The sequence below is a fragment of the Telopea speciosissima genome, chromosome 1 (genome assembly GCF_018873765.1).
Source record: "Telopea speciosissima isolate NSW1024214 ecotype Mountain lineage chromosome 1, Tspe_v1, whole genome shotgun sequence".
In the NCBI taxonomy this organism is placed as follows: domain Eukaryota; kingdom Viridiplantae; phylum Streptophyta; class Magnoliopsida; order Proteales; family Proteaceae; genus Telopea; species Telopea speciosissima.
The window spans coordinates 18,295,012-18,305,504 of NC_057916.1; the positions used below are offsets into that span (position 1 = coordinate 18,295,012).

The following is a 10,493-nucleotide window of genomic DNA, read 5'->3' on the forward strand; positions in this document are numbered from 1 at the left end:
GGGAGAGAAATAGGGAAATGATAACAATTTTTGTTTAGACATCAAAACAATAAGATTATTTTACCGCTCTTTTGTTTTTTAGTGATGTTTTGGTATAATAAGATTTATATAATTTTTAGATTTGAGAAAACCCCAGCATTTGAAAGTTGAAAATTTCACCTACCACCGAAAATCCAGTTTTTGTTCTTGAACTGGGAGGTTGACTTTTTATCCTTTTGGAATTTTATTTTAATTATTTTTATTGGATTCAAATAGGGGGTATTTTCTTATTTATGAATAATATCTTAAGTAAATGTTATAAAAACATTTACTTAAATGATGTTTGGCATACATAAGTGGCAAACCTGGTTTGATACCAATAAAACCAGTGCCTTGCGCTAAGGCGACACTCACCTAGATCCCAATAAAACCGTTTGATGCCAAGGCGGCTCCTAGGCGATGCCTTGACAACTATGATCGAGTGTATTGGGGGAGCCTTGATGGAACGGTTAAGTTGCGCTATTGCAACTATCAGGTTTTGGGTTGGAAACATGGAAACAGCCTCTCCACGAAGCGAGGTAAGGCTGCATACATTTGCCCCTCCCAGACTGCAGTAGCGGGAGCCTCGTGCATTGGGATGCTTTTTTGTATTGAGCGTATTGATGGGTATCGACCGTATCATGTCGCATATCAAGGTTATCCACTTGATGCGGTCAATACATGGTCAATACAATTTTTTTTAGGTATCATTTCAAGGACTTCCGATACCGATACATATCAGCCGATACACTCTGATACGATACTTTATACCCTGATATTACCACTAAGTAGACTAAATATTAACATAACTTAGTTAGGATATCATTAAACAATAAGTGGTAATGCCTAAGATAACTTGAAAGGTCCCACACTAAGCCCGTTTTATGCACATCTTGACCAACTAAGGCCTCTCCTAGGCCCCTAGCCAGCACCTTGCCTTAGTGCTTTGAAAACTATGGTACGAGTTGGTGAAAACATAGATGTATGATTAGGGAAGCCCTTCTGAAAGGAAATTGGAGAGGAGGAGGATAAGAAAAGTTGGAAGAAAAAGCGTAGGGGTAATCCTTTGGATATCCCACTTCTATGCATTGAAACTACTTATTAGAACATATCAAGGTGGCTTTCAATTGAAAAAAATGTGCAAATAGCCCAAGTGTGGTATTCTTCTTAAACGGAAATAACTTCAGCATTTCTAGCATAACTAGGCATTCTTAGCTGTGTGATGCTCTGGGTTAAATTTCAGGCTTTCAGGCTTCTATTGAACCAAAGTCCAAAATTATCCTTGGTTTGAGTCCCCTTCAAGATCATTGGATTTTGCTCTTGATGAAACCGTACCAACTCAGCTGTGTTTCAAAAGATTGCTTCTAAATGGATGATTGGCATTTTTTTTTCCTTCTCTCTTTTTTGATATTTTAGAAAATATTCTTAAGGCAGTGACTTGTATACCAGGGTTGAGTATCAGTTTTAAAGCTTCCAAATAAATACATTGAATGCTGGACATTTCCATTATCATTCTTCTTTGAAGGCAAGTTCCAAGTTCAAGTACAATGACTTGTTCATTTGATAGTTTTCTTATTCCTAGATGATTCCTATGTCATTTTCGGCATTAACTGTTCAGTTGCTTATTTTGTTATTCTGGATTCTGCTGTACTTTTCTTCAGATTCTCCTGAAGCTTCAAGTTTATGGATTGTCAGATTCCATGAAGTATGGAGAAGGGAGGAAAAATGAACTGCCAGTCCAACAGTCTAAGATGGCAGTTTCTTTGTGGGGTAGCTCTCTTTTCATGAATGGCAGCATCGGAGAGTCTGGTTCTTTGGGCTTGACAGGATTACAAAATCTTGGAAATACTTGTTTCATGAACAGTGCTATCCAGTGTTTGGCACATACACCGAAGCTTGTTGACTATTTCCTTGGAGATTACAGTAGAGAAATAAACACAGATAATCCATTGGGCATGAATGTATGTTTTTATCTTTTTGAATTTTTTTTTGTTCTAGTCATGTCTCAGAATGAGATTACAATTTGAAACATAGTTTTATATACCGGACCAGGCTAGGTTAAAGTGGAAATGCCACCAATGGTTCCTGGTTTCCTTGTTAGACCATCATTTTGAATACAATGGTTAAAATGGGAAAACTGGAACCAGACCCCTAAACAGTTTGATGTCCAGTTCGGTTTTTAAAACTATGTAGTGTCTTGTGTTTTCAATCCCCCGGTTAGCTACTTGGTTGTGGTCTTGGAAAATGTTCCGCTCTTTTGCTTGAAACATTCTATCTCTTCCTGAGTCTCTTGAGTGATGCCCCTTCTTGGTCAGGGTGAAATTGCTTTAGCATTTGGAGACTTATTACAGAAGTTGTGGGTTCCTGGGGCAACTCCATTGGCACCAAGAGTGTTCAAGTCAAAGCTTGCTCGTTTTGCCCCCCAATTTAGTGGCTTCAACCAGCATGATTCCCAAGTTAGTGTTCTTCTTGGAAAGAGTTTTAATGATCAATTAATTTTCTTAATTTATACTGGTCAGAAGGAAATATTAATGTGTTGGAGTTGGTGGTCCATAGGAGCTTCTTGCTTTTTTGTTGGATGGACTCCATGAAGATCTAAATCGTGTGAAATGTAAGCCTTACGTAGAAGTCAAGGATGCAGATGGTCGTCCAGATGGAGAAGTGGCTGATGAATTTTGGTGGAATCATCTGGCTCGTAATAACTCCATCATAGTTGATGTATGCCAAGTGAGTATTTCGAACTAGGTTTCCTGTGTATTGTAACCCTTTTTACTCTTTTTTGCTCTTTTACCATTTCTATGGTGCACAAGTAGCATTTATTCTTAGATAACTTATCTTAGCTTAACCTTATCCCAACTATTTGGGTGCGGTCACTTGAATTCCATTCCACTATTCACTCTATCTAAGCATTCATTTTAAAGCGAAGATCTGGCATGGTACTGTTCATAACCTTATCAATTTGAAATCCAATTCAATTTTGTAGTCATTTGTAAACTTGCTTGTTCAAAGACTTTGAATCAACCACTTCGAGAGCTCTTCAAATAATTTTAATACCAACAGTGGCTCTTTGGTTTTATGATTTTTATAATTGTGATGGTGGTCTCAAAGTTTTCTTAACAAGCTGCTATTAGTTTCTTTACTTCCTCAACTGAACATTCCTCTCTGCTGCAGGGTCAATACAGGTCAACATTAGTTTGCCCTCTTTGCAAGAAAGTCTCTGTTACATTTGATCCCTTTATGTATCTATCACTACCGCTACCTTCAACAACAATGCGGACAATGACTGTGACAATCTTGGGCACTGATGGAACTACCTTGCCCTGTCCAATAACAGTAACTGTGCCCAAGGTTGGATATTGCAGGGATCTTATTCAGGCGTTAAGCAATGCTTGTTCTTTAAGGAGTGATGAGACCCTATTGGTGGCAGAGGTACGTTCTAATAATTGTGTTGGAATGAGCATGCAACTACAATTAGTTTGTGTAAAGTGTGCATGTGCACACTTGGGTGTGAGGGAATTGGGGGTGGGGCAAGGTTCTAAATCTCGGTTTAGAGGCCCGTTTCAACCCTGGCCGAAACCGAGATTTCCCGTGCAAAACTTGGCATGTCATGTGTTGTCAATACTGGTCGAAACTTGGTATTTTTTGGGTTGAAACTACCGAAATGTGTGAAATATGGTCGAAACTGGTCAAAACTTTGTACGAGTCAGTATCAAATCAAGGTTTCGTCTCGGTTTCGCAAGAAACCGAGATATCTATGTCGAAACTGCAAGTTTCGACTGAGATTTAGAACCATGGGGAGGGGTTGGTCACCTTTGGCCTAGCAGTGTGCGCATTAATACATTATTTTGTTTTGAGTTTGAGTTGTGAGTATATGAAGTTCTGTGCAGATATATACGAATCGCATTATTCGTTATCTAGAGGAGCCATCTGATTCACTGTCTTTGATTAGAGATGATGATCAACTTGTTGCTTATCGCTTACCAAAAGATCTTGATAGATTCCCTTTGGTTGTGTTCATGCATCAGCGTGTGGAGTAAGCCTTATATTGTCCTTATTATAATCAGTTGTTAGACTGGTGTTTTCTTCTTTTTCTGATTTCGTATCTGTATTCAGTTTATTTTACATTTAGTTTGTTGGTGGTACTATGTCTTCTTACTTCTTTCCTATTTGTTTTAAGATGTTGAACTGCAACTTCCTTTTATTGGGTGAGTAGATGTCTGCTGTTTAGCCAGTGACTTGAAAACAGTTAAACTAATACTCTTTATGGTAATTAGCCAGCGAAAGCAAAGAAAAGTAGACTATATGTTTAGGATATCTGTTGGGATAAATTACATATTTACACCGTGAGACAGTTAATTGTCAATCTTGGGTTTTATAAGTGATGGATGGATAGGAATGCAACCTGGGTGAGTTTGTACTGCAGACCTGTCCAGATTTCGTACCAAAAAAGAAATAGAAGTTTCAGATGCATAGGATGTTAGACAAGAGATATGTGTACAATATGTACAATATAAGAATTGTAACTTACTATGTTGCATGAGGAAATGTATGTAATATGTAGCATTCAAATGATACATTTTGGGATATTGGATTCAGTTAAGATGAATCCAAACTCTCCAAATGGACTGTGTTTGAGAGGAACCCATACTCTCCTTTCTCTTATAGTCAATGAAGATTTAACAAAACTAATGTTTCACATTTCTTAATTCATCCATTTTCTTAAATACAGATAAAAGCCCACATGGCAACCCACATATCTGCTTTGTAGATAGCTCGAACAAATAACTAAACACAAGGTAACTTAATTGATAATTACTGCAACACAACCACTTATATGTCACTTACATAACTTAACTACTATACGCTTGTCATCCATAGGTACATAACATTCTCCTCCCCTTGAAACAACCTTGTCCTTGACCGTCTGCATGTATTTATTTGCACTATAATGATGGTTTATTTTCCCTGCTGAAGTAATTTAACTTTTCTGGCTGCCGGAGTGAGCAGCTGAAATTCAAGCATTGCATATATCTGTATCCCTTTTATTAACCAGGAATTTTCTGTTGGGAACATTTATATTGTCAGGCAGTACATCCATGGGAAGGCTACACCATGTATGAAGGCGTTTGGAATCCCTCTTGTATCGAGGCTCTGTAATGTTGTTAATGGATCAGATATCCACGACCTTTTCCTGAAATTGCTCAATTCATTTCTAATACACAATGAAAGTGTCTTAGACACTCTTGATGATAGTGAAAACAATGCAAAAGATGAAATTAATGAGATGGAGGATGCCACAAGCCTTGGTAGTGGTGGAAAGCCAGCTGATGAAATGGGGGATGGCCAGCTTTCTGATACTGAGTTTCAGTTCTACCTAACAGATGAGAGGTGTGCAGTAAAAGACTTCAAGATAGAAATGAACAAGCCAGTGCTGGAAATAGGGTTGCCTAAGCGGTTCTTTGTACTTGTATCTTGGCCTAGTGACAAGATTGAGCAGTATGATACATCCCTTCTCAGTTCATTAACTGAGGTCTTTAAGTCAAGCTTTATTGTGAGAAGGCCTCAAGAATCTGTTTCTCTATATGCATGTCTGGAGGCATTTCTGAAGGAGGAGCCTTTAGGACCAGAAGATATGTGGTGAGTCTATACTCCATTAATATGTTTTAGTGTAGCTTTTGGAAATATTGTTCCAGTCGCAGGTAGTATAGATATCAGGAAAACTAAGAAAAATAATTTTGTTCATTTGGAATTGTACTGTACTTGGTTCTTTTATATACCTAATGTTTATAGTTATACTGGTTATCAGTGAATTATCAGGCATGTTTGGTCTCCTCACAAGAGCATCTTGGGTTATTGCTTGTAGCATCTTGGGTTATTGCTTGTACTGTCAATCACAACTTGTTTAAGTCGTTTGAAAATTTGATGGCTCATTTTTTGTCATCAGCTACATTCTCGTCTAAACCTGTTTCAAATATTCAGGGTTGGTTGCAAGAATCCTCTTTCAATTGTTAATTTCTTTTGAAGTGCTTAATCCTTCTCTGTTGCATAATGTTTTCTTTCTTCTCTACATTGATTGATACCGTCTTCTTTCTAGAGGCACATGTGAGCTTCTAAATGGATGCAAATATGTCCTTTTCACCACATGATGAGCACATGCAAAATGCTCCAATTTCTACTACTAGCACCTATTGGAGATACTCCAAAGATCTGGATTTCAATGTGATTTCCTTCTCATTTGTACTTCCTGTGCCTTCTGGTTCATTATTAAAGATCCAACTTGTTATCATAGTTGTCTAGGCGACAAGACGTTGGAGGGCCATACCCAGTGCACAAGGCTCCCGCGTTTAGCAGGGTCTGGGGAGGGTTAAATGTACGCAGCCTTACCCCTGTTTCCAGAGAGGCTGTTTTCAGGACTTGAACCTGTGACCAAGCGTTCAGCAAGTGAGCACTTGACCAATGCGCCAAACACGACCTTCCCAATGCAATATGATATAATCATGCTAATAATGAAAATCAACATATAATAAACATAGCATAGGATATAATATAATCATATTCATTGAAAAACACTGCAATAGACAAAATCAACATAAACTCGTGTAGTGTCAATAAGGCGTGCTGTTGCCTTGGACCCAAGAAATAGTCTGGACGGCTAGGTAGTGCCTAGGCAACGCCTTGACAACTATGCTTGTTATACATAGAAGGATTATTGTTTTATTGGCAAACTTTCTGTTCCATGAAACCTAGTCGGTCATGTTGCCATCTTTTCATCAAAGGTTTAAGATGGTGATAGTTGTTTCTCTTATAAATTATTTAGGTTTTTCATGCACCATGAGGTTTTTGGTCTGTCCCTTCTTCTCAGATCAGTTGTCTGGCCTTTATTCTTTCTAATGTTTCTTTGGTAATATTTATTTGATAAACTTTAGGTACTGCCCTGGCTGCAAGAAGCATCGACAAGCGAGCAAGAAACTAGATCTCTGGAGACTGCCAGAGATTTTTGTTATTCATCTAAAGAGGTTCTCATACAGCCGCTTCCTGAAGAACAAGCTTGAGACATTTGTGGACTTCCCCATTCATGACCTTGACCTGGCTACCTACATTGCTCACAATAGCAGCCACTTGTCCAACCGCTACATGCTATATGCTGTTAGTAATCATTATGGGGGCATGGGAGGTGGTCACTATACTGCATTTGTCCATGTGAGTAGTTTTCTAACCTTTCATGCTTGGACTGAGTTTCCCTTAACCCATGGTGATGAAGGAATTCCTTCACCATGGCCATCAATACTGTCAGATTGTATTAGGGAGGCATAATTTTGACTTCGTAAATGGGGGTGGGAGTTGATGGGTTCACATCACCGGGAGAAGGAATTCTTCCTTCTCTATGGGTGAAGGAAAACTTGGTCCTTGTTTTACTATGTTTGTTCTCTGTTGTCAGAAATTGGACAGCTAAGGTTTCTGTCATCATGCATCACCTTTATTCTTGGTATGGCTTTGACATCTAATGATGTCTTCCTCATACGTCCGCAAACAAATGATCCTGTACCATCATGGGTCACTCTACATTGACATTGGAAGTTAGAAAAATTTAGGAATTAAGGATTTTTTGGCAAAACTAGAGGGAGGGAGATCAATACAGCATAGTGGAAATGGAAATTTTTTTTGTCCCCCCTGGATTACCAAAAAATGCAGGACAAAGATCTCCATGGAATCTACCTTCACACCTGAAATCTGCAGGAGCAGAGTACCAAGAGGTGTAATAGTTCTATATACCAACAGTGAAAATGGGTAGAGAAGACTACCTTTATGCAGAGAACCAATTGAGCCCTGTTTATTTAACTCTTACCCTGATTGTGAATCTGAAAAAAATAGAAACCTTGTAACAAACTGATACCTAGTCACTATTGGCCATGAAGCTGCCCAGTCACATAAAATTCATGATTCATGAGATCTTGGGTCTTTAGATATGTAATTAATAAGTACCTCATTGATAAAGGGGGGGGGTTAATAAGCCTCTCTAGGCCCACAATGGGCATAGTACTAGATTACATTGGACCTAAAAAAATAAAACAAAGATGAGCCAATTTCAGAAGGGGACTTAAGTTGACTACCCAAAAGTATCACAAAATGACAAAAAATCTGATTTATCCTTAAATCCATCTTCAAAAAATAAAGAATTAAACCCCGGATACTGATAGAATGTTGCAGCCCAAAATAAGAGTGATCGAAAATAAATGGAATCAAACACCAAATACCTAAGATTCTGGGCCTCCCTCTTTTGTTTTTGATTCTGTTTGTTCCTATGTTGGTCCAGTGGCTTTAGACTCTATAACAAATCAACTTCTTTAGATGTTTCCTTCTCTGTATTGCAGATGTTTGTACTAATGGGAGTTTTCCCTAAAAAACTCTCTTTACGTTTCCTTTTCTAATTGAAGAAATTAACTGCCAGTCTCTCATTCGTAGAGTCCATGTTGATTTTCTGGGATTCTTTAGGATTGTGGGAAACAGATGTCAAATTCTCAACTAAGACTTTATTTTAAATAGTTCAGGTTTATTTGCTCTCTTGATTTCATACTGGATATTGAAAAATTAAAGAAACCAACTAAATTGTGGGATACTTTACATATTAGGGCCACCAGAGTTGTTTTCATGCATGTGCTTACAGATGGAGCATGAACAAAATCTACTTGATGGCTGGAAGATCTATTGCTAGTACTAGTCTCACAGGAGATCATGAGGCCTCCTTTTTCTTTCTGATTAGAGAGGTTCTCATATATATATATATATATATTTATTTATGTCAGTGTCCTGTAAACCTCTTGCATATCTAGGTTTCAATCATGCAGTTGACTGATCCCTTCCTCCTTTGGATGGTCCTAATTGGTTTTTGCATTTCCAAGCTCGTCCAATGGTGATGGCACACTTCCATAATCCATATGATTGCAAATATTCTGTTAATTTATTCTATATGCATTCTCACATTATACAACATTATTACATAAATTAAAAAAATTTTGACGTTTTTATTGATAGTAAGATATCAAGGCACATACACAATGACGGACCATTGTCCTATCTGGGGATATCCCTGAAAACTTGAGCTGCTAACTAGCATATATCTTTTCCCTGGACCGTTGTGCAGGAATACTATGCTTTTTTTTTTAAGGTTTTTTACAAGATTAATGTTTTTGTTAGATGGTTTCCTGTTTTGGTTTCTGTGAGCATGCTACTTTGTTGTAATGTATACTCAATTCTCCAACCCAAGCTGTTTAAGTTGTATCAATTTTCTGTTTAAAAGAGGATCTATGATTTTTAATATATAACATTTATGTGGTTATTCAAAGTTATGTGGGAGATGGATTGCCTCCTGCATTTTGCTATAATACTAAATTTAAGTGGTTAAACCAGAGGATTATCACTTTGTCCACTACATGAACATGTGTACATCTTAATGTGTGGACATTCTGAGTGTATGTTATTTTTTCTTTTGTAGCATGGGGGTAATCAGTGGTATGAGTTTGACGACAGCCATGTTTTCCCTGTTAGTGAGGACAAGATAAAGACATCAGCTGCTTATGTTCTTTTCTACAGGAGAGTCATGGATGCATGATATCACATATACAATTAGAATAACTTCTAACCATTCGAAACCAGTATGAAGCTAGAGTTACCTGGATGATCCCCTTCTATTTGGTAGTCTAACATGTATTGTAGCATTCTTTTATTGTCGGAATTCCATGGTTTGCATTAACCTACTGGCACGGACGAATAAGAAAGGAGGATCTTGAGCAGAATGGTCGTCCCTTAGATGACTCTAACATTGTAACAATTATGAGTTGATATTCTTATCTTTTAAGCGAGTACCTGTTCATCCTTTGTTAGTTCTTTACATGTATACCTTTCTATCAAAGGAAAGTCTGTCCCTGATTTTTGTTTTTCTGAAAGGGATAGCAGCTTCCACCAAATTAAGGTGTATTTGTTGTTTATTTTTAGTGATGTGCTTTTTAGTGAATTTCTTAGTCAGTGTGATTGGTTATTTCCTTGACTTTATTTTTCTTTGTATTGTGTTCATGTACACCATCAACTTTTGTCCTTGACGTTCTTTCTTTGCGCAGTTAACCTGTAAGTTTCAAACTTTTGAAAAAAATGTGTTGAATATATGAAGAGGTTTGGAGCTACAACAAATACTATTTACGGGGAATAAGTAAGTTGCAGGATTTTATCTACTTGAGGTATTTGGATGAAAGTGCAATTTCTCCTAGTTGTCTTTATTTAAAACTTAACTGGTGCAGGAAAATGGATGCGGATTTGTACGTTTGTGACCCAAAACTCTCTTAGAGCATGTTTTGGATGTTTATTTGGCTTCTGCTTTTGGAAACCCAGAAGCCAACTTTCGGGTCAGCAGAGGGCGGGTCCAACGATATTCCACCTGCCTCCTCCGCCACAGCAAGTCAAGAAGCTTAGGTGCGGCTGGC

The 10,493-nt window shown here is 37.8% G+C and overlaps 1 protein-coding gene across 1 annotated transcript in view; it reads left to right on the forward strand.

The window, feature by feature from the left end:
• Positions 1–10,051, forward strand: part of LOC122643168 (ubiquitin carboxyl-terminal hydrolase 8-like) — a 48,356-nt gene extending 38,305 nt beyond the window's left edge. The window contains exons 6-13 of the mRNA XM_043836821.1: positions 1,680–1,979; positions 2,334–2,474; positions 2,575–2,745; positions 3,190–3,447; positions 3,906–4,051; positions 5,104–5,655; positions 6,945–7,218; positions 9,512–10,051. Of these exons, the coding sequence (XP_043692756.1) occupies positions 1,680–1,979; positions 2,334–2,474; positions 2,575–2,745; positions 3,190–3,447; positions 3,906–4,051; positions 5,104–5,655; positions 6,945–7,218; positions 9,512–9,628 (1,959 nt within the window). The 3' untranslated portion in view covers positions 9,629–10,051. The remainder of the gene's footprint in view (positions 1–1,679; positions 1,980–2,333; positions 2,475–2,574; positions 2,746–3,189; positions 3,448–3,905; positions 4,052–5,103; positions 5,656–6,944; positions 7,219–9,511) is intronic.
• The last annotated feature ends 442 nt before the right edge of the window (positions 10,052–10,493 follow it).